The 23512-nt window shown below is 44.0% G+C and overlaps 3 protein-coding genes across 10 annotated transcripts in view; 1 reads left to right on the top strand and 2 right to left on the bottom strand.

The window, feature by feature from the left end:
* ANKRD6 (ankyrin repeat domain 6) overlaps window positions 1-17445 on the top strand; it is a 109920-nt gene extending 92475 nt beyond the window's left edge. For 6 of the 7 annotated variants that reach the window (XM_085217642.1, XM_085217643.1, XM_010707627.4 and 3 more), the window contains 13 exons: window positions 446-544; window positions 1214-1312; window positions 3882-3980; window positions 4516-4614; window positions 6793-6891; window positions 7086-7163; window positions 7480-7584; window positions 7817-7954; window positions 8304-8480; window positions 10248-10400; window positions 10940-11053; window positions 12973-13300; window positions 15068-17445. In XM_085217642.1, coding sequence (XP_085073768.1) covers window positions 446-544; window positions 1214-1312; window positions 3882-3980; window positions 4516-4614; window positions 6793-6891; window positions 7086-7163; window positions 7480-7584; window positions 7817-7954; window positions 8304-8480; window positions 10248-10400; window positions 10940-11053; window positions 12973-13300; window positions 15068-15642 — 2163 coding nt within the window. In that variant the 3' untranslated portion in view covers window positions 15643-17445. The remainder of the gene's footprint in view (window positions 1-445; window positions 545-1213; window positions 1313-3881; window positions 3981-4515; window positions 4615-6792; window positions 6892-7085; window positions 7164-7479; window positions 7585-7816; window positions 7955-8303; window positions 8481-10247; window positions 10401-10939; window positions 11054-12972; window positions 13301-15067) is intronic. The other variant, XM_010707629.4, reaches the window with a different exon arrangement.
* Window positions 17446-18797: 1352 nt separating this feature from the next.
* On the bottom strand, window positions 18798-21458 carry LYRM2 (LYR motif containing 2). Its single transcript, XM_085217645.1, has 3 exons — window positions 21303-21458; window positions 19843-19983; window positions 18798-19344 (listed from the first exon to the last, which is right to left on the bottom strand). The coding sequence occupies exons 1-3, from the start codon at window positions 21345-21347 to the stop codon at window positions 19264-19266; spliced, it is 267 nt and encodes an 88-aa protein (XP_085073771.1). The 5' UTR covers window positions 21348-21458; the 3' UTR covers window positions 18798-19263.
* Window positions 21459-21616: 158 nt separating this feature from the next.
* MDN1 (midasin AAA ATPase 1) overlaps window positions 21617-23512 on the bottom strand; it is a 93740-nt gene continuing 91844 nt past the window's right edge. For both annotated transcript variants that reach the window (XM_010707625.4, XM_085217646.1), the window contains exon 102: window positions 21617-22569. In XM_010707625.4, the coding sequence (XP_010705927.3) occupies window positions 22381-22569 (189 nt within the window). In that variant the 3' untranslated portion in view covers window positions 21617-22380. The remainder of the gene's footprint in view (window positions 22570-23512) is intronic.

The following is a 23512-nucleotide window of genomic DNA, read 5'->3' as shown; positions in this document are numbered from 1 at the left end:
TTGACGGAGCAGTCAGAGCCAAATGGGGAGAGCCTTATTCTGTTAGTATAAGTAGTGTGGGATCAATGTGATGAATTACAGCAGCCCGTAATTGCCTTTAGTTCCACACAGATACAGTTGATTAGTAGATGTATAGTGCCAAATGTGTTGGATTCACTGCCTTCTAGTACTGACATATTTTTAGAAGACTTCAGTGCAGTTTATGGGATTGTGATGAGTTGTAAACTTCTGAAAACAGTTGCATTGTAGCTCTCTGATACTTACAGTAACTTCATTAATCTTGGAAACTAACGATAGGTTTATGGGGACCGTTTTCAAAGGCAGCTTGGATTTGAACAGCATATGTGTTGATGATGCAGCTTGTGTGTATGTGTGCTGAATGCGTTTGCATTAGGTTAAAATCAGGTGGCAATGTTAGGGATTGAAAATCTGCTTCTTTTTGCAGGGGGATCAGACAGCATTGCACCGGGCTGCTGTTGTAGGGAACACCGATGTCATAGCATCTCTCATTCAAGAAGGGTGTGCTTTGGATAGACAAGACAAGGTAACAGGCAAAGCAGTGCATTGGAGGATGGCAGTCTTGCCAACCAGTAGTATTAAAGTCTCACAGAGGAATTTATAGTTTATGCTCCTGAATAAGTATCAGATGCTTTGAAAGCAGTTAAGACAATTACACTAAAATAAGAAAAAATCCATACAATTCTTTTAATATTAGCTACTGATTTAGTTATTTTTGAAATTGAGGTGATCATTTTTGATGTAAGAATCTGTTATCTGCTCATTAATGGGGGAACTATGACTATGCTGTGCCCTACCCAAAACATTGCACAGTTTCCTGTGATTATCTCAGAAGCTGAGAGTCTCAGGCTGTAAATTTATGTTTGTAAATAAATGTAATTAATTCCACATTCCCAGCCAAAGCTTCAGTGCTATTCTTGGCTTGCTGGGACAAGTGGGAAGTAGATGAAGACAGAAAGAGGTTGAAGACAGATTAGAAAGGAAAAAGTACCCAGGATGTCTGTGAATGTTATTTTTAATCTGGTTCATATCAGCCTCTGCTAATAATAAAATAGTAAATCAGCTTTAGGAAAGGAAAAAGCTTTATTTCTTAAGTGGCCAGGTGGCACATGCAGCTGTTGCAGACTTAATGAAGTGTTATTTGGTGTGTGGACTCACTGCACTAAACTTCTCCTCTTGTGTGTGTGCTTCTCAGGATGGGAATACTGCTCTTCATGAAGCTTGTTGGCATGGGTTCAGCCAATCTGCCAAAGTACTCGTCAAGGCAGGAGCTAATGTCCTTGCCAAGAACAAGGTGAGTCACATGCGGAAGGTGCTCTCATATCTGGTCTAAGATGGCTGACTCTCATCACTGGAGATTTCTGGTCATGGAATATCTCAGTAGGTGGGAGACCAGCTCCCATTGGGATTTTTTTCCTTCTTTTGCATTTATTGTGCTTGCGTGGTTCCTCTGCAGTTACTGGAGGAAAGGAATTCATTGGCTCTTTGAGCACATTAATTATAGCTGAGGAACATTGCTGTGGAGGTCTCCATGGTGCTTTAATTTGACCTAGGTGAATTCACTGTGAGTGATGTGATTTAAAATGAATATGAATTGCATTAATTGGAATGTAGTATTCAGAATTTTTTCAGAAATTGAACAGTCAAATGAATATAAGCCAGAGAGGAAAAAAGTAATGTATCTTTTCCTAGAGAGTTCTTCCTAATACATTAGCGTAGACTTTCAGCAAAAGCTCATGCTGAACTTGGATTATCCTTCTTTTGGTATTTATAGATCTTGAGAACACTTTAGAGGAAGGAATAACAAAGCAAGGCATTTTAGTTCCTCACTGTTTGTGAGAGACTTGTCTTCAGCTCACTTGTTCAAAAGTAAATAAAAGTAAATAATTTAGGAAATTGCAGTAGCAGCCAATGGTAGGAGCTGAGTTAGGGTTCAGACTGCTGTGCTAATGAATGGGTTAGGTTGCATGGGTGGCACCATGTCTGTTGCTATAGGCAAGAGGGCTTTGGGATGTCAGTGGGATCTCTGAGCATTCCATAAGCAAGTGGGAGAGTATTTCAGTAAATACACACTAAAATGACAACTGGAAGTGTTAAGGAAGAAAGGAGAGAAGTGAGACAGGTGGTGAATTTCTTAAGATCAGCACAGTTCTTTGTGTTTCTGTGTGTGCTTATGTATTTGTGCAACATGTAAGTATATTTTTGTACAGCTATGGCTGTACATTACATTTGACATTAGTCCAATTTCTAATTTTAATTTTCTGTAATTATTTTTTCCTTTTTGTCCATCTAAATTTGTATCAAAGGTACTTTAGACAGCTTCCCATGTTTACACATAACAGATGATAGTACCTGACTTTATAGGCTACTGACCCATTATGCTCCTACTCCTAGGTGTGTTTATTTCTGTGTATATTTATGTACAAAGATGTGGGCTTAAGAGGCAAGTCTTGTTATCCTGCATGCTTGAATGCCTCAGGGTATTAGGAAATGTAGTTTATAATACAGCATAAGTCATCTGCTTGGAGAACCTCTCCTAAAAACCATGTGTACAGAATAGCTCAGCAGCTCAAGCATCTGAGATATGGCTGGCAGCCTTTAGCACTGTATGAGGCTTTCCTGTGCTGCTCTTTGATGTCATACCTACTTAAACCTCTCCCTTTGCATTTGATCAGTCGATTGCTTTTTAATGGACAGGACCCATTTAGGAGCTACTAGAAAATGAGGGATTTGCATGTGCTTGCACTCATGCACTTACTTTCACTCCTTGGCTTTCAAGACAAATGAAGAGCTTAATTCTGCTTAATCCCAAAATGGTTTCTCTGGTCTCTCACTTTCTAGTGCCCATGATGACAAGGCATCACCTTCTGGTGGCTTTTCTGGCAGCCAGGTCGAAGCGCTATGTGCAAGTGCACCCTCAGGTCTCTTGGCTTATCTTGGGGGCTTTGACTGAATGCCTCTCACCACCTTGGTGGTGGGACAGTCAGAAGTGGGCTTCTGGGTTTGCCAGGCCCTGCTAAGCAGCAACGCACAGAATTTCACTGTGTGTTTTCTGTAACTCCCAGTTAGTTTCTCCTGGGACTGTCTGGGGAACTCTTTTACATACGCACTCATACACACTGTGCTCACAGTTGACCTTTTGTAATTCAAACCTTGTAGCTTTGATCAGTGTCTTGAAAGCACAGGGGACAGATTAAAAGACATAATGCAGGTGAAGAGGCAGTCTCGTGAGTGAGCAGAACCTTCCTACATGGTCTGATTGCATTTCTGGTTCCCTAGAGACAAGAAACCCCAAATATTTTCAAGCCAGCAGAAGCCAAGTGCAGTAAGATCCTTGCCAGGGTTAGAAAAGCAATACGCAAGGCAAGCTCATGTTTTGGTTTCTCTCGGTAAAAAAACAGCTTGTTTGCTTCTTTCTGTAACCTTTTGAGTTTTAGGCATTTGTAGCAGGTTGAGAATGTAGGCATGGACAGAGATAACTAAAGAAGGAAAGCATTCTGGAAGGAAAGGAAGCAAGGCTGCCTTGAGGAGTACCGAGGCATGGGAAATTTTATTTCTTTAAGTGCATTACACTGCTTTTTGATCCTAATTAACCAAAAGTTTCTAGATTGTTTGCTTTCGGCAGACAGACTCGAGCAATGCAGACAATGTTACGCTGTCCAATTTCTTATTTTACTGTGTCCCAGATAAATCATTTCCAGGATGAAGGGGGTTTTTCAGTTTCCAGATCGGTTCAGCTCACAGCTTTGGCTGAGAGTGAGTTGCCCACCTCTGGGGGATGTTCTTGTGAAGTACTGCCAAGGTTTGAAGATTCCTGTCCAGTTTCTGAACATGGCTTTTATATTTCCCTGTGTTTCTCCAAGGCAGGTAACACACCTCTGCACCTGGCCTGCCAGAACAGCCATTCCCAGAGCACTCGTGTCTTACTTCTCGGAGGTTCTCGAGCAGATCTCAAGAATAACGTGAGTCCAGTTTCAGAGAGCTTTCCCCCTGTTTTGTCAGGGATTTGACATGATGAAGGAATGCAGACCTCTAGGTGGAAGCCAGGCCATTATGTCCCCCACTGAATAGCAGCATGGTGGCAGAGGAGTGCATGGGACTCTCTCTGCTCCCAGCTGTGGGAGCCTCTCTGAGGCTCAGCTCCGACCCACTACTCACGTTCTTCATTGTGTGTGACACTGGGTGGGGTTTCCAAATCACACTGGTTTGGGGAGGAGAGCAGATCTTGTGTAACAATGTAAGTGCAGGGCTTTATAATTCCAGCATTTCTTATCAGATAGATAAAGAATTGATGCCCCCACCCTCTGTTCCCCAGCTATTGTTAAACCTTCCCCCCTTTGTCCTTTGTGCTGAAGAGAAGACAGCACTGCTGCTCAGTGGAGATGTGAGATGTTTGCTTCTTTTTGATTTATTGGGTTTATTTCTTCCCTGAGCACCATGATAAGCACAAGCTTTCGTTCTGCAGTGACATGCTTAGTGCTTTGTTTCTGTTTGCAGGCAGGAGATACCTGTCTGCATGTGGCTGCTCGTTACAATCACTTGCCCATCGTTAGGGTGCTGCTCAGTGCTTTCTGTTCTGTCCATGAAAAGAACCAGGTCAGTGCATGAATTTCATTGCCACTCTGTTCCTTTTGCATATGGCTCCTTGTTGGAAAGAGGGATTCCTGCCCAGTAGTCGCACGTTTCACTGTGCTACCCCATGCCTGAGCTTCCAACAGTAGCTTAAAAACAGTGGTTTATTATTTTGCCATCACATTTGCATCTTTTCATACAAGCATTTCCTATTTACGAGTTTCTACAAAGCTGTGTTGGTGCAGAAAAGGGTGAGAGGACATAGGGCAATGTGGGGTAAGGAGATGGCAATCTTGAATCCTTATCGGCTCTGTTCAGAACAGGATGGGCATGGGGCTTGGCCATATCATGGGGCCATAGAATCATAGAATTGCTCAGGTTGGAAAAGACCTTAAAGATCATCGAGTCCAAACCACGACCTAACCATACTACCCTAACAACCCTCTGCTAAATCATGTCCCTGAGCACCACATCCAAATGGTTTTAAACACATGAGTCAACAACCTCCATGAGGAGCCTGTTTCAGTGCTTAACAACCCTTTCTGTAAAGAAGTTTTTCCTGATATCCAACCTAAACTTACCCTGGTGCAACTTGAGGCCATTTCCCCTCATCCTGTCACCAGTGAGAAGAGACCAACCCCACTCTCATTGTAAGCACCTTTCAGATATTGGAAGAGAGCAGTAAGGTCTCCCCTCAGCCTCCTCTTCCCCAGACTAAACAGCTCCAGTTCCTTCAGTTTCTCCTCGTAGGGCATATGCTCCAAGCTCCTCACAAGCCTTGCTGCCTTTCTTTGGACCTGCTCCAGCATCTCAATGTCCTTTCTGTATTGAGGTGCCCAAAACTGAATACAGTACTCCAGGTGAGGCCTCACCAGTGCTGAGTACAGGAGCAGGATCACTTCCCTAGTCCTGCTCACCACACCATTCCTGATACAAGCCAGGATGCCATTGATCTTCTTGGCCACCTGGGCACACACTGCTGGCTCAAATTCCTCCATACTCTTCTCCGTCCCCAGATGGTGAGGATATCACAGCCATCACAGAGACACCATGTTGCATTGCTCACTGATGGTCAGCTGCCACAGAAGAGCATATTTCTTTGCAATACTTTGCTGCCTTTTGCAGTAAAAGGAATTAAAGATACAGAAGAGTGAGGAAAAATATGCTTTAAATTCAAAGTCATGATCTATCTAACCTAGGATTAATCATCCATCGTTGTTTTGTAGGGAGGTAATTGATCACTGTACCTACAGCATAAACTATTTGGGTGGTATTAAGTCTGGTAAATAACTAGATGATATGGTGCTTACCCACATCATCTGGTATTCTTGGGAAATTTTCCATATACAATTGAGGATCATAAAGATGTATTCTGATTTCTACCTTTACTTTTGTTTTGTAGATACCAGATAGTTACAGCAAACAAAATGGGCTTAATTGAGTCAAATTTGCTAATTTTATTTGATTTTTTTTTTTTTAACTTGCACACTGAAGACAACTGGTGTGAGCCTAGTGCAGGGAGATGCCATTTTCCCCATTCCTCCATACCACCTCAAGTTGTTCTGTATCTGCATACCTGATGGGTGGACAGTGGACATGCCAGGAGAGGCAATAAGGTTTTTGCTGGTGTGGAGAGAGAGGGATGTGTCAGCCATTTCTTGAAGCTGAGCTGCAGGGCAGAGGGGGCAGGAGGGCATCGCCTCCCTTTGACAGCTGCTGGCTCTGCTGCCTGAACCCAATCGCTACAGTCTTCACCTCAGTACACACGAACAGGGCCAGGCACTGTGTGAGCGCTGGGCCCGTATCGCCTCCTGGCTGTATTCCAAAGCCTGTTTTTCTTAGGAACTCTCACAAAGAGAAACCCAAGCATCTCCCTGCTGTTAATTATCCCGTTATTTTTGAGTAACACAATACACGACCACCTGCGAGCCGACCGGTCGGTTCTGCAGAGGGAAGACCCACTCTGCCCTCAGGTGCTGTATGTACTTGCTGGGGTACAGGTGAGCTGTTTCCAGGTTTGGCTGCAATAGATAGGCAGTGCACCCTCCTGCCCCCTTCTCCCAGCTCTGCACTTCTGCAGATCAGGCCTCGCTGAAGCTCCGTCAGCCTGCTGACCTTGCAGCACCCCTTGGGAAACCGAGGGTTCTGCAGGCTGAGACCCGCAGGTTTGCCACATGCTGCTTTCTGCTTTATAACTCACAGGCAGGAGACACTGCTCTCCATGTGGCTGCAGCCCTGAACCACAGGAAGGTGGTAAAGCTGTTGCTGGAGGCAGGGGCTGATACATCAGTTGTCAACAATGTAAGTAGAACATCAAATTGCTTTGGTATTTTGTATTAATGAAAACTTTCTAGTGCTGGTAAAAGATACTTGCGTGTTGAATGAAATCTGGGTGAATGGAAGCAGAAAGTCACTTCACTTTTGCACGGAGCATGTGTTGACCTCCGGTGGAGAAATCCTCCCCTAGAAGTGAAACCTGTCCTTTTTCCTCTCAGGCTGGTCAGACCCCACTAGAGGTGGCCAGACAGCACAACAACCCCGAGGTTGCACTCCTCCTCACTAAAGCTTCACAGGTACGTTGCAAATGTTTTCTGTTGGCAATAAGCTCTGGCCCTGACACAGTTGGGGCTGAGGGTTGGAATGGAGCACCTGGTCAAACACTGCAATCCTCTGCCTTAAAACAGTGAGGTGCCCTGATGCACCGAGCTCAGGAGCGGTGTTTCACAGCCATAGATGCCAGCACTGCTTGGCCCATTAGCATGCATCTGGGAGTGCTTTCTCCTTTATATGTTGCCTTTCAGTATTAGTGACAGCAGGTCTGCTTTATTTCTTAGCTTCTGGTCAGGAAGAAGCATGACGTTTCTGAGTAATGGTTCTGTCTGCCTCCAGGTCTCGCGCTTCAACCGTGGAAGAAGCCTGAGGAAGAAGAGGGAGAGGCTGAAGGAGGAAAGGCGAGCTCAGTCGGTACCACGGGACGAAGTGGTGCAGAGCAAGGTACAGCCTGGCATTAACCACTGTACCTCCAGCACAAAGGGAGCGTGAACAAAACCCACTGGGACAAAAGCTGTTTGGCTCTACCACTAGTGCATGGTAGCAGCAGTTCTGTGTGGGACAGCCTGAGGAGTCTGGGGGAGGTCTGCAGTGCTTTGCTGTTAATGAGATGCTGCAGGTTGGCGAGTGGAAGAACACTCACCTTTTTCCCTGTTTCTGCCTTCGCTTTGCACAGGGCAGTGTTTCAGCTGCGGACGACACACAGAGCAGCGACCAGCCAGTGCAGGGGAAGGCTGAGCTGAAAGATGAGCCTCGATCAACCTCCCCAGATCCCAAGGGGAAGAAGAACAAAAAGAAAAAACCAAAAGAGAAGGTATCAGTAGATTTAAAGCAGCAGAGAGAGAAAGGATCATTGCTGAGTGCAGCTGTCCCTTTGGTGTGGTGTGAGCCAGGGCACCAGACCTTCTGTGCTCAGAAGCTGAGGTAGCCTTCTGACAAAACTGGTTTCATTGGGGAAATCCTCATGTTGAGGCTAACATTGAGTGTTTGTAATCAATCTGGCTGTTGTGCTGACAGATACCTCCACTGTGCAGTCACTGCGGGTGGATTTATGTTGTAATTAGATTTTTGTTGCGGTTATCACAAAAGGTTTGTCCAGTTTCCACCAGGAATGGTTTACTAAGGGGCCAATAATTAAGGAAAATGTCGCATGTTTTACACAGGTTTCTGCGCTCTCAGACCCCATTTCCCCAGCTGACCAGCAGACACTCCCTCGGCCCCAGCAGAACTTGCCCAAACGCAGAAGCAGACATCACTGCTCCTCTCCGCCTGCCCCCCACGAGGTGCGGGCCTACCAGCTGTACACGCTGTATCGGGGGAAGGATGGGAAGGTGATGCAGGTGAGTGTGCTGTGCTCTCATAGGGATGTGCTGAGCAGCACCTGCAGTGGACACAGTTAGGGGATGAGATGGCAGATGCGCTTCCTTCCAACTACACTTTCAAGGGTATTATGAGATAATGGTAGTGGATTTCTTTTCTTTGTTCAGGTGTCAAATGTATTTTAGCATGAGGTGTGGTAAACAACAAGCTGATTTCATGTGTGCTAAGGAATAGATCATAGAATCATTAAGGTTGGAAAACACCTCTCAGATCAACTAGTCCAACCCTCAGCCCATCCCTACTATGCCCACTAACTGTGTCCCTCAGTGCCACATCCACATCTTGAGCACCTCCTGTGATGGTGACTCCAGCAGCACCCTAGGCAGCCTGTTCCAATGCTCAGTAAGTTTTTAGAGACAAGGTGTAAAACAGTGATTGGGAATGGCTCTGGAATTTCCATGATACATTTTGAAAAACTAAGATTTCTGTCAGGAAAGACAAAGAGCTTTTCCAGTGAAAATAAATGAAAGTACAGTATGAGCACTGATGTTTCCTACCTAAACTCAGCACTTGAGTGCACTCAATACATTCTGTTTCAATTCTTTGGAGATTCTAGGATTACTGGAGGCAGGAGCTGTACAGAAATTGCTTCACAGACAGGAGTAGCAGCTCAAGTACGTTTATTCAAGTTTAGAGATGGTTATTTTACTCCACTCGGTGTATTTTATTCTGCAAATATTTACCAGCATAGAAGTAGCATAGAATCAGACAGCAGATTAACCCGTAAACGTTGCAGACTTCTGTGATGTTCTTTCCAAACATTGTCCTCCTTCACCTCTGGGAGGTCTTCTTTTCATTTTATTTGCTTCTTACATCCATCCACAGTTAATTGTTTTCCCTTGCTGTACTTAAGAAGTTCAGCAGATTTTGAAGATGACTCAAGTTGGCTTTCAGAGGCTTTATTTGCCATGTTTTCCAGCATCTCCTTGTGTAACACGGGAAATTCCAGGCAAGGGCATTATGACATTATCCTAATGGCAGGTATTGGGAAGGAAGGAGGACTTCTCTGATGCTAAGACGAGGATGTCCCTGCCTGTATGTTGGGAAGATGGGCACGTAGAAAAGTAGAAGGGAACAGATAGGACTTACAAATCTGATCTTTTTACAGAGATTACAGAGATTAGCATGGTACATCTATATTCCCTAATGGCGTTTCCTAAAATACAACACTTCTCTCTACCCTTCTTTTTGCTTGTCTATCGTCTTTGATACCCTTGGGCCCTGAAGAGCAAACAGAACTTAAGTGTATTTCTGAAGCTCTCTCTAGCACACCACCAACGAGCCACCTTCCTCTGTCCAGGGAACAGTCCCTGCTGTGAAATGGCACTGTAGGGCCAAAGGAAAGAGGGAGGTTCCACTGCAGACAGATGCATCAACAGAAATCAGACTCCATACAGTTCAGAATTACAGCACTGAGAGCAGGGTACAGGTCTGTGAGGTGATTCCTTCTCATATGACGTGCAGTGCCATAGGATATATGATCTGACCTCAATGCTGCTTGCTGCCCCAGCACTGAGATTTGTTCACACAGATGAGATCAATCCTCTTCTCATCTGTATTTTTCCAACTTAATGCACTGTTTGCTGAGCTGTAAGATATTATCAGGAGGATGAGATACAGTAGACGGTACAGAACAACCCAGCGCTGACTACAGAAAGCTGTGGTAATGTTCCAAGTGCACTGAGAGGACAGCAGGATGTGGCAAGCAAACGTTTTATTCCTTTCAGGCACCGATAAATGGATGTCGTTGTGAGCCCCTGATAAATAAACTGGAGAATCAGCTGGAGGCAACTGTGGAGGAGATAAAAGCTGAGTTTGGGACTGTACAAGATAAGATGAATATTAAGCTGGGCCAGATGGAAAGCAAAACTCAACATCAAGTAAGAATATGACCCACATGTTTATTAGAAACACATCCTAAGTGTAATCAATATTTTCATTGTCTCGGTTCGCTCATTGCTTTTTCTGTTGTAAAAGTGAGTCTGAAATGTAATACTCAAGACCAGGGAACTGTGACATTCTACATGCATCTAACATTGCAAGCCACGGTCTTGAGAAAGATGCATTTAATGGGTAAGTGGCTTCAGGTGCTTCTTTAGACAGTAATCCTAAACTGCTTGAGGCTCTAAGAGGGAAACTTAAAAGACCAAATGCTATCCTACAGCTGGTAGTTCCATAATTGTGGAAATCCCTTTTGTTGAATTGCTTATGCTGATGTTCAAGATCCTTTAAGTTTTTTTTAATGTAATTTTTATTCATCAGATAATTTTGTGATGGAACCTTTCTGCAAGCTCGCAGTTGGCAACATTCCTAGAAATGAAGACTGAAAGACAGAATGTGCTTTGACTTTCAAGGCTCACAGATGGAGGTTTTGTTTTTTTAACACGATCGCCTCAGCTCCATTGTGCTTTTCCCACAGCTCCGTGTTTTAGACAAGCTTATGGCTGAGCGGCTGTCTGCAGAGAGAACGGAGTGCCTTCATCGCCTGCAGCAGCACACCGAGCTGGAAAAAACAGAGGGAGAAAAGCGGCAGGTAGGGCTTGTGCTGCTGCTCACTGCTAGTTCTCATGGAACAGCTTGAGAGCTATGTTCCAGCAGGCAGAGAGAAGAGTGGAGATTTACACAGGCAGATAGTGAGAAGACAAGGGGAAATGGCTTTAAACTAAAAGAGGGCAGATTTAGGTTAGACGTTAGGAAGGAATTCTTCACTCAGAGGGCAGTGAGGCGCTGGTGCAGTCTGCCTAGAGAAGCTCTGGTGCCTCAACCCTGGAGCCACTCATGGCCAGGTTGGATGGGGCCCTGGGCAGCTGAGCTGGTGGATGGCACTGCCCACAATGGGGGGTTGGAACTGGGAGGGCTTTGAGGTCCCTTCCAACCTCATCCATTTTATGATTTATGTAAAATCTGGTAGAATGGGCAAGGAAACTTCTAGGAACAAATTATTCCTGTTTACCTCCTGAATCTTTTAGACCAAACATACAAAACTTTTGCATTAGAAATGGGTAAAGTGAAACCCAGTCTGACCGTTGTAATTGAATTTGTTGGGATCTCTACCGAGGACATTTGTAGAAATTCCTACAACTAATATTTTAACAGTTGTTCTTCAGCTTTCACTTAATAATAGGATGTCTTTAGGAACATCAGCAAATAGTAACAAAGCCATTAGATGCATGTTGTTTCTTTTATTTCTCATTTGGTTGTGTGTCCTGGAAATCTCCCCCCCTCTCAGCCTGATCTTTTTTACTCCCCATGTACTAGAAGGCTGCAGTTCTTCCCCCTGATGCTGGCAACAGTACACCATCTCCAAGCTGTGTATTGCTGCCAATAAGCAAGTTCTTTTTATATGCTTGTTTAACCAACGTTACAGGAGTAACTGTTCCAATAGAGATCCAGCTCTTGTCCCTCTAGCTTCTGCACAAACTCACCATTAAAACATTGTATTTATCTACTCACACATACAATTTGTTTTCTCACTACCATGTTTCTTCTAAGAATTAAGAAGTCAATACACTTTGTACTAGTGAAAAGGTCATGACTTTTTATAAGAGGGTTCTGTACACCTATTATAAGGTGGGCTGCTCTGACAATCTCAGAATAAACTACTAATTAAGCTACTTTGTCTCACACTCACAAAACGTTTTTCTCCAAAGTACTTAGCAAATTTAAAAAACTTTAGTTTTTATTTTATAGTAAAAGATGTATTAAATTGGCTTCTGTGAACGTCTAAGCCGTTCAAGAAAGGAGTGATGTATCATGTGAATCAAAATGACCATTTAGTTGTATCACCTGCTCGTGTTCTGCTGAGTCTAACTGAAACTACTGAAAAATTGAGTTGGCTTTTTCTAAATATGTGGACTAAATAAATGTTCATGCACATAAGAGATCCTGACCTAAACTCACAGTTCCATGTGAAAAATGGGGAGACCTGCTCATTACTAGAAGGATCACTGGCAAACGCCTCCACCATTGACACTTAACTAAGCACCTTTGTAATTTAACAGCTGTTAGTAATGTATCATTTAGTGTTGAGGTATCACCAAATGAACAGAAAGGTAGAGGTTGGTATAAAGCTGTGTCCCTGAAGTGTATAATTTGAATTTCCCTCTTAGAAAAATGGCAGCTCTGAGCACGTGATGGTGCTTGCACTTAGAAGGCACCTCTATGATTAAACAGATCAGTCTTGATCAGAGGACTGACTTACATATGAATGGTCTGCTTTAAATGCAACTCTGAAAGGCAGTATCTTGGACTAAAGAGGTGCCTTTCATTAGCAAATGTGTAGTTACTCATCTTTTCTGATTTGCAGCCCTCTAAGTACTCCCTGTGGCAGCATGCAAAGCTGCCCAGAGAGTCTAAGGCCTGATACCAGGCTAGGTTCTCTTTGTCCTTGCTGCACGTTCTTAGCAGTCCAAGAATCACAGGATCACCCAATGAATCTTCTCTTCCTTACAGATTTCCTTGGTTGATGAGCTGAAGACTTGGTGCATGCTGAAGATCCAGAATCTGGAACTCAAGCTTTCTGGAGATTCCAGGTCATCAAGACCAAAATCAACTCTGTCCACATGCGAGTCTCTGACTGAGACACTGGACACTGAGAACAACCCCCACAGTGCCAAGGACTGCAGAGCCTCCCAGCCCCTGCTGCCAGCTGAGGGCTCCCACCAGCACACTTACATGGCTCTCCCAAACAGTCTCTTGGAAGATGGGGGAAGAAGCAGAGTCCCAGTGCCAGAGCAGAGCTTTGCACAGCAATTCTGCATTCAACAAGATGGCACCTCAGGTACAACCTTGTCAGGTATTTAGGTATCATAGTTATTCACAGGTGAACTATTAACTGAGGGATCCTTTTATTATCTAACTATATCCTGGGCTGCATTAAAAAAGGGGTGGCCAGCAGGGAGAGGGAGGTGATTGCCCCCCTCTACTCTGCTCTTGTGAGGCCCCATCTGGAGTACTGCATCCAGGCCTGGGGCCCCCAGCACAGGAAGGATGTGGAGCTCTTGGAATAGCTCCAGAGAAGGGCCACTAAGATGATCAGAGGGCTGGAGCACCTCTCCTGTGAGGAAAGGTTGAAGGAACTGGGTTTGTTTAGCTTGGAGAAGAGAAGGCTCTGGGGAGACCTCATCGTGACCTTCCAGTACTTGAAGGGAGCGTATAAACAGGAGGGGGGACAGCTGTTTGCGAGGGTGGATAGTGATAGGACAAGGGGGAATGGTTTTAAACTGAGACAGGGGAGGTTTAGGTTAGATATTAGGAGGAAGTTCTTCACACAGAGGGTGGTGACTCACTGGAACAGGTTGCCCAAGGAGGCTGTGGATGCCCCATCCCTGGAGGCATTCAAGGCCAGGCTGGATGTGGCTCTGGGCAGCCTGGTCTGGTGGTTGGCGACCCTGCACAGAGCAGAGAGGTTTAAACTAGATGGTCATTGTGGTCTTTTTCAAACCAGGTTGTTCTACGATTCTATGATTAATGCCATAGATATTAATTCTGTCTCTGTGCTTTCTCCCATCTATATGCACAGTGTTTAGGGAATAGAAAACACTTGAAGGCACAGCCACTGGGAATATTTTAATTAATATTATGGTTGGGTGGAATTACACTGACTCTTCTTAGTGCTGCCACTGTGTATTTGAAACCAAGACCTTTTATGCTCTGAATAACTTTATCTACTGAAATTTCTCCAGCTTCCCAGTCTGAATTATGCACAGGTTATCCAGCCTACGGAAGGAAGTGTATTGCATTTAGTGCTTTTCAGATGTATGGATCCAGTACTGGTAGGGTCCAAGGGTGTGAAACTGAAATACACACTTCCCTTGTTAATATATAAATTATAGGGCTACAGAATAAATCTCTTGCTTTTTCCACTTTTTAATTATTAGTTCATTATGGAATTGGAAAACAAACACCATAGTTGAGAACATTACATCTATTCAGGGATCATGTCCACCTGAGGATCTGGAAGACTTTGGTTCAAACAACTTCTCTGGTCAGGGAAGCTTCTGAGGAAAAAAGAAACAGGAAGAGCACAGCTCCAGCTCATGTCTCCAAATCCAAGGAGAGTTTCTTTAAGACACGTCGTATAAACCCTCCAAAATATTACTTAAAGAGCACAGACATGGATGTTGATACCCTACTAGACAAGAAAGGCAGAGGACTGTAGAGATCGTGCAGTAGAACTAGTATAAGCAGCATTAAAAGTTGTTGTCTTTGCAAAATTTGTAGGGTTTCAAGTCTTGTAGAAGGATGGGATCGATAAACATCAGCAGACACATACAACTATAGGAACCTAGCCTGATCTTTGCTATGTGTCCTTTTGTGAAGACCTTTCATCTGCGGTAATCTGTGCAGTGTCTCTCTCTGGGAGTCTCTTTTATCTTCATGGTCAGCCAGTAGAACAATGTGATGAACTAATACAAGCCTTTACAGCGTACACATAGTATGATGCATGGGAAATTGCACCACAGACTAGACACCTTAGAGTACAAGGACTTTTGAACACTAAAGTGCATGCTCAGAGCTTTTCTAAATACATATTTTTGTTCTATAGGTGCAGAGCAACAGTTAATTGTTGCTGGACCAGTACAATCTTCAGTCCCTGCTCAAGATGTCAGGCCAAAGGACAAAGCCGTTAGTGCCAGCACATTCCATAGGTTCCAGCAGGAGCTGCCCTCCTCTGAACTTTTGGGGTCCAAATCAAGACATGTTCGGGTTCAAGCTGCTTTGCAGCCCTTGAATGAACCCGCAAAGACGGAACCACAGAGCTGCTACTTCCTCAACAAAGGAACTCAGACAAAGAAATCCAGCAAAAGCGGGCAGTCGAGGCACAAAGCTCTGCACAATGCAGGGGTTCCCCAGAGCCAGGAGCAGCAGCACTCCGCTCTGCCTGTAGGCCAGTCACCGGGCCCTGCGCTCAGGGACACCTCACAGGCACTGGAGATCACGCAGTACTTCTTTGAGGCTGTTTCCACTCAGATGGAGAAGTGGTATGAACGGAAGATTGAAGAAGCCAGGTGCCAAGCTAATCAGAAAGCACAGCAGGACAAAGCTGCGCTTAAGGAACATATCAAAAGCTTGGAAGAGGAGCTCAGTAAATTAAGGACTAAGATGCAGAAAGAAAGCTAGCATTCACCAAGCAGGCCAAGTCAAGCAGCAGGACTCGTTTTGGAACCTGCACAGGAATCTGGAGTATCAATATGTACTGATACATATTTGTAGTGCCTGATACATCCAAGCAAAACGCTCTTTTTTGGGGGGGAATAGAAGTAACTTTGGAAACTCCAGAACCAAGGAGACTTCATACTCAGATCGTACCGATGACACTGAGATGCTGCAAATGAGATCCTTTCTTTGTTATTTCCCACAGTCCGTTAATTATCGCACTCTCAATTTTCAGGTGCTGCTTGGAAACAAATTGCATTAAAAACCAAAATTGCTTTCAGAAAAGGGAATTTTCTTATTTCCACATAGGTCCTTTGTGACTGGGTTCCACTACATGCCACACGTAAATGTGGTACTGATACTAAAATAAATCCAGGAGGTTGAGATCTTTCGACTTGGTCAGAAGTGATTCTTCAGTGATGAAGGGCTGTTGATACTATTTCAGATACTTCCTAGGGCCTTTGGAGAGATACTACAGAACCAACTCACATTACAAACGTAACGCAGGGGAATGATGCAGGTTTCCTGCTGGGAGAGGCCAAGCTCCCATTGTGTGAGACATCGAGGTGAGTTGTCCTGTTTAGTAGGCTTCTGTTGCCACATTGCTTTTCTTTGGTTTACATTATTAAAACAAATGCTAAATTAGGCTGTTCTACTGGTATCATACCAGCAGAGCTGCCTGTGGTTGGTTACATGTTGGAGTTTTGTTTAGGGCATAGATGACAGACACTTCATTGTAACTATGCTGTACTTGTTATGCATAATTGTTACAGAAATCTCTTTTTCCTTAAAGCAGCAAATGTCTGAGTTCTATACTAATACTGAAGAAGTCTGAAAGAAGTCCTTTATCAAGAGAGGGGAAAGCTTGGCTCCCTGTATGCACACGTTTCTTTTTTGAAGGGTCAGGATTTTCTCCCGTAGGCTTTGTCAAGACTTTCTGCCCTTCTTCCTCTGAATGATCCTGCTGTGTTTTTCCCCTGGTACCTTTAAAGCTGGGCCCTGGTGGATCTGCAGATCATTGGACTGATTTCATGGTTTCACAAAATAGAACTCAACAATGTTTTTAAAGGTTTATGGATGTTTTGCAACAACAACAAAAAGAAATGAACAAATTTGTAATGACTGCTTTTGGCCAAGCTGATGGCGTCCAACTTGTAATTCACAGAGTGTCATTTTCAATTGGGTTGACTAAATTCATCGTCTGTATCTGAATCCTGGTGTGCTATGTGTTGCATAAACTAGAGACACCATAAACTCATACCTGCATCCCTGTGGGGTTTCTTCCTCATGCCTCTGGGAAGGTTCCATCAGATTCTCTTGATATGAGTTTACTGAGTATGTCACAGTGGAACAATTGTACAAAAGCAATTCTGAAACAAGATGGTACCATTATGCCAAGGAGAAAATAAGTTTTTTTTTCTATACCGTGGAGCCCTAAAAACAATACAAAATTCAGTATTGATGATACCATTAACAAATCAGTAATTAAGCTTTTTGTTGTCTTAGCAGATGTATAAAGCAAAGAAAAATTGTATTATAAACAATATTTAAAAAAAAATTCCTCTTAATGCACTATCAAGAAAAGTGTACGTGTATTATGGAAACACTAGTTTGATTGCTCTGACTTCCATAGTCATATAGACACTTTCATATGTTTACAATTTTGTTTAAGCTACTGTAGAAACACAGAAGCATGCTATTTAAGTTTTATATCACCTTGATAAAGTGACTGTTTTGCCAAGTAATTAAAATAAATGTTGCTCAGAATTCTTGTGTGGCAGCGTTTTCTATCCAGAGAAAGCAAAGTCCCCTCACTTTGATCAGAGGAGGAAACAGAGAACTGGATTTCCAATTCTAAGCCTTTGTGCTTATAAAACCTGGGAGCCAGATCTGCCAGCACAGACAACAGTAACCTGTAAAGAAGGAACCAGAAGGATCCTTAGATGTGTTGGAGTTGCATTATCACAGATGTCACCACTTCACGGGGCTCTAAGCTCAACCAGCACTGCGGCCCTGAAATTCTGAGACATCCAGTTTTCTTCAAGCAACTTTAGGGACCCAGACAACACCATCAGCCACTTTACCAACAGCTGGGACAAGAACACGACACTAGGGATTGTCCTTATGACGGAACCGCAACCTTGTGCTAGCACAGTCAAAGCATGATTTTGGAATCTTGAACTCTAATGCTTTAATAATTTGAAATCATACTTCTAAGGCTGACCTGTGAGATTGTGGGATGTAACAGAACAAGCAATACAGATTATGTCATTTACTCTTTTCTGTTTTCCACATGGTTTATTTGTGAAAGCAAAACATTAAAAGAACGTGCTGTCAAAGGCTGCTGGTCACTATTGGCTCTTCCAGCACAGACTTTCATATTGTACTATTTGAAAAAAAACCTCTTTTTAGAGACTGAACTAGAAAAAAGGACTTGTTTTTCTGAATGAAACTTCTGTTTATACCTGTGAACAGTGGCTTTGTGACTTACTTCAGAGAGCAGAACAGCACAAAAGAGCTGTCTAGAAGAGCAGCAGTAAAATGGGCTCCCCATGTCCTCTTGTCTCAGTAAAGCTATCGTGTTAATGACGAGGACTGCAGGAGTGCAGTTCATGGAGTAAAGGATACCACAAGGAAAATGCTCATTTTCGCTTGTTTTTTTTTCCTCCCACTAAATATCAACTGTAGAGAACCAAAACTATAATGCTTGCACTGAGAATGTGGCTGCCCAATCTCCGGAGGAACCTTCAGAGGGTGATGGACAATTCAGGCTGCCCAGAGGAGCTGTGGATGCCCCAGCCCTGGAAGAGTTGAAAGCCAAGTTGGATGAAGCTCTGGCAGCGTAATCCGGTGGGTGGCAGCCCTGCCATTCTACCAGAAAGTGTTAACAAAATACAAATTTTTAGCAAAATATTTAGAAATACATATCTTTCACTGACTGATTTAGAAGCTGAAAGGCTTCTGACTATACAATCCCCAACAGTCTCACCGGTTGTCAGAGCCACAACTTTTGTCAAATACAGCTTAAATAAACTCCATAGGAAAGGATTCCACAGTAACTTTCAGAGAAAGGAAGAATTAGAAAAAAAAGATATATGATGAAACATTATTTTACCATCTTTGTTTTAAACACATTTATTTATCCCATATACTTCTGCTCTCTTAACTTATGAAAAAGAAACCCCCAGCACTGTAGAGAAAAGGCTGCTACCACCACAGATGTTACCACACAGAGGTACCACAGCAGGAGACAGACAAAATAAGCTGGCTTCTATTTATCTTCCATCTCTCTTGCAAAACACTGCTGTTGTAATTTTGGGGGCTTTCTTCTTTTCCTAAAGGATATGCTACATCATCCATTCAGTTCTTTTAGGCCTTTTGTGTCTGAGTGGTTTCCAGATTGGAGAGTAACCAAGCCAAGAAGAAGGGGAAAGAAAAAAAAACAATCCAAACCCACTATGGTAGATCTACCTTCAAGTATTATCAGGACATCACCAAACGCTGCTATTATAACTACATCCTGGACAAAAATAATACTGTGCTTATTTGCAGCAGATGAAAGTCCAGCTGTCAGCACAACAGCATTCAGGACTTGGCCAACTTCAGTGCTCTCTGAAGTTCCCGCAGCTGCATGTGGCCTTGAGTAATCATCATCCGGATTGCATCCTGGAAAACAAAAATTGGATCTCCTGAACTGAAGGTACATACACTGGTTTTACAAGACTGCAAACACTTTAAGTATATGCAGCACTTTACGGCATGTCAACTAATACTACAGTCACTGACATGAGTAAAAAAACAACAATGAATAATTAATTAAAACGAGCAGTATTTCCATCAACATCACATTTACCTTAGTACTGTTAGGCTTTGCAAATTCAGCCACCAATTTCTTAAGTGTTGGTTAGAAAAAGAAACTAAGCAGAAAGCAGAGGACAACAAGTGCACAAGAAATGTGAAGGTTCCCATAATTTCATGTACCCAGCTGTCCAGTTGTGCTTTGCTTGGCTTGCAGTTGAAGTCAGAGAAAAAGAAACACCAACACCAAGGAACAAAAGGATGCTTACAGGTTCCTGCAAGCCTGGCTGTGATGCTTGCAAACTAAACCACAGCACAGCATAGAGCACAGCTCATGACAGGCGACTGCCAGCTCCCACTCCTCACCTCTTCTGTAGCGCCTTTATTCCTCTGGAACTCCTCCCGCGCCCACTTCTGCAGATGGCGGCGGTCTGCCTCAGCAGGGACGTCCCTTATGGCCCGCAGGATCCTCCTGTACAGCTGCAGCACCTGCTGCCGCCTCAGGAACTGCAGAATAGAGGTCAGCCTGCAGCCCTGTGCCAACAGCCCTGCACTGCTCTGAGATCAGTGCAAAGCTCCCCGTCTCCCTTTTAAAGGATCTAACTTTACTTTGGTTCGCACCAAAGAAACTTAAATTTCATACAAACGGACAAACAAGCTAAACTCATTATGGTATTTGCAGCCATCCCAGGCAGAGAGACCACCACCACCTCAGTGCCTGCTGCCCAAGGCGTTCCTGCTGCCAGCAGCAACCTCCAGTGTTCATGGAAGCAGGGGATCACTACAGTTGGAAAAGACCTCTAAGATCACCTAGCCCAACCATCAGCCCACCCCCCCCACTAACCACGTCCCTCAGTGCCACATCCACACGGTTCTTGAACACCTCTAGGGACGGTGACTCCACCACTTCCCTGGGCAGCCTGTGCCACTGCCTCACCACTCTTTCCAAGAAGAAATTTTTCCTAATATCCAACCTAAATCTCCCCTGGCACAACTTAAGGCTGTCACCTCTCATTCTCCTGCTGTTATCTGAGAGAAGAAGCCAATTCCCACCTCACCACAACTTCCTTTCAGGTCATCATAGAGAGCAATAAGGTCGCCCCGAGCCTCCTTTTCTCCAGACCAAACAATCCCAATTCCCTCAGCTGCTCCCCTAAGTCTTGTGTTCCAGAGCTCTCACAGCTTCACTTTCAAGACTGTGGAGTGTGTCCAGAGAATGATGTCCATCTCGCACTGAGGGGCCCAACACTGAACACAGTACTCAAGGTGCGGAGCCTCACCAGTGCTGAGTACAGAGGGATGATCTCTTCCCTGCTCCTGCTGGCTGCACCATTTCTGATACAAGACAGAATGCTGCTGGTCTTCTCGGCAACCTGGACACACTGCTGGCTCGTGTTCAGCCTAGCACTGACCAACAATCCCAGCTCCTTTTCCCACACCTCTCTGCTGCCATCTGCTTCCAGCACAAGGGCTCTGCCTTCCCCATCGGTTTCCCACTGCAAAACCAACTTCTACACACAGAAAAACAGACTGCCCTTAGCCCTATACTCGGGGTAAGAAAACAAACTGCACATTAAGCGGCCGAGCCACCTCCCCGCGGCGGGGACACGCACGTACATTTAAACGCTGGACTACAACACCCCTTCAGGCCCGCAGCGGCCGCTGCGAAAGCGTAGCGCTCCCACTCCGCGCCTCCGGCGCCGAGGGCTGCCCGCGAGCACAGCGCGGCCTCGGCAGCCAAACCCCCCACCCTGCTCGCGGCGAGGCTCGGCCCCCCCGTGCCGGCTGCAGGCGGGCGAGGAGAGGCCCGAGCCACACGCTCGTACCTGCCGCAGGGTGAGGGCGCTGGGCGGCAGGCGGCTGGCGGCCATGGCGCATGGCTCCACCTCTCCCGGCCCGGCGGGCGGGGCACAGCGGCCGCCATTTGCTACGCTGCCACGTCTCCCTCCCCGGAGCCGCCACTGAGGTAAAGGCGGCGTATCCTCACGGAAGGAGCACGGGTGTTGGAGTCGCATAAAAGAGAGTACCTCTTCACACGAAAACTTAAGATTTGCGCACTGCAAGAGAATGCTATTTCCATGTGGCAAATTTCTTTAATTTATTCAAGCTTTGTTCAACAGAAAGGACAGGACAGACCTCATGACTACAAAGTGGTACCTTTTTATTAGTACAGACTATATAAGATGCATAGCTTCTGCAACAAAAAACCACGTCCGTGCTTAAAGACACCTGATTAATGAAAACGCCCTCAATGTCTGCCTCAGACACGGGCAGACTTCACAGTGACACCTGGTAGCGCAGGGATTACCATATGGCTTTATCCACAGAGTTCCCTGTTGCTATTATCGAGACAAAAATCAGCTACAGCTACACAGGATTTGTTTTAACTGCAGAACGTTTTCAAGTATTCAAGTACTTTTTTTTTTTTTGGTTGTTTAAAACCACTGGCTTTCCCCATTCCTCCTGCCTGCCTCCTAGAGAGCTGCCTGGGTGAAGCTGAAGAGCCCTTTTTGTGAGACAGCTCAAGTACTTCTCATACAGAAATGCCTTCCAAGAAGCAAGACTGGTATTTATTGCAACAGATACTGGTAGGAATTATTTTACCCCTGTGAACATTACAAATACAGTTTTTCTTTTAAGTATTAAATTATTACAAAAGAAACCGAAGAAAGTTTTACATTATTTAGGGAATAATCAATGAAAGAAGAACAGTCTCACCACTGAGTAATCTCTGACAAACGTGGGAGAATACACCTGGACCATTCTGTTTTTAGGCTGACTGCCAGAGGGCAGCTCTTGTGCCTCAATCCTGTCGGAAGAGATGAAGAGATTCATAGGAACCCTCTGATGAAATGCTGTTCCATGTATTTCAGCAGTTTAGCAGCAGTAAGGTACTTGCTTTGTCTACAAGGTGTCTGAGGCAGTTACCAGTTCAAACCACTGCCTGAGGGCATCACTAAGTGTTTCTGGAAGAGCGTTGACATCTCTAAGGATCATGTAGAATGGGAATGGAAATTCTTCCATGTAAGATCTGATTTCGGGCAATTCTCCAGGTCCTTTGAATATAGGTACTTTAATGTCCAGGATGGAATCCTGTAAAAAAAAAGAATTGACAGGACTACTAAACTACATGCATTGTTTATAAATATTTGAAAAATGGTATCATTTCACATCTCCTAAATTAAACATTAATAAAAAGTTTTAAGATTAAAAGCTGTGTTAAACGATAAATAAAATCAAAAGTTTAACATAAAGCAGTTGAGTGTTTTTATCAGGTTAAATTCCAACTGTGCTTCTTGTAAAGGAGCTTCTTAGATGCTCAGTGTAGCAGTTCAGAAAATTAATAACTCTTGTGAAAAATGCATTTCACTACTCAAAATTCTAGCTTGCCACGATAACTAGGATTAAATCAGAGCATCATAATTGTTTATCAGAAAGATAAGTTGTTGGTTTTTTTTTCCCCCAACAATAAATAGAGCAAATGAGTTCCCTATGGAAAAATAAAAAAGTGTAAGTAGAGAACGTTCACTACAAAATTACAATCTTCACCACATAATTCGAAATAAAGTTCAAGTTTGCTCACATGACAGAGCCTCCCTGAAAAGCTTGCAGACATTTCAGCTTCCCAGCCAAGGAAATCTAAACCACTTATTTCCTACTGCATATTAAATATGGAGTCCAGCTTTCTCAATTCAGGCACAGCTCTCACAACTCTTGTCTGTCTGATGTTTAATTTCATTCTGGCTCCAGCTCTCATACCAAGTGGAGACTGCTGTCAGAAGTGATCATGCTGAACCAAAACTGAAGTAGAACAAACCATCTCTGAAAGTCTGAATCTATCAGCCTGCCTGCCAGTTACTTCTCTGGTGAAGAAAATCTACAACCATTAAGATGGCAGTTTCTATTTAGACTTTGTGATATGGAAGCTGATTTTTTTTTTTTTCCTTTTTTAATATAGAAGAAGACAAACATCACAACTGGGAGAAATCCTAGATGACTTGAGAAAAGAAAAGCTGAAATTGGCCTAAATATGATT

Source organism: Meleagris gallopavo, chromosome 2, assembly GCF_905368555.1.
Source record: "Meleagris gallopavo chromosome 2, MGAL_WU_HG_1.1, whole genome shotgun sequence".
Lineage (NCBI taxonomy): Eukaryota > Metazoa > Chordata > Aves > Galliformes > Phasianidae > Meleagris > Meleagris gallopavo.
Note: the sequence above shows the minus strand (reverse complement) of the source record. Positions and strands in the feature narration are given on the sequence as shown.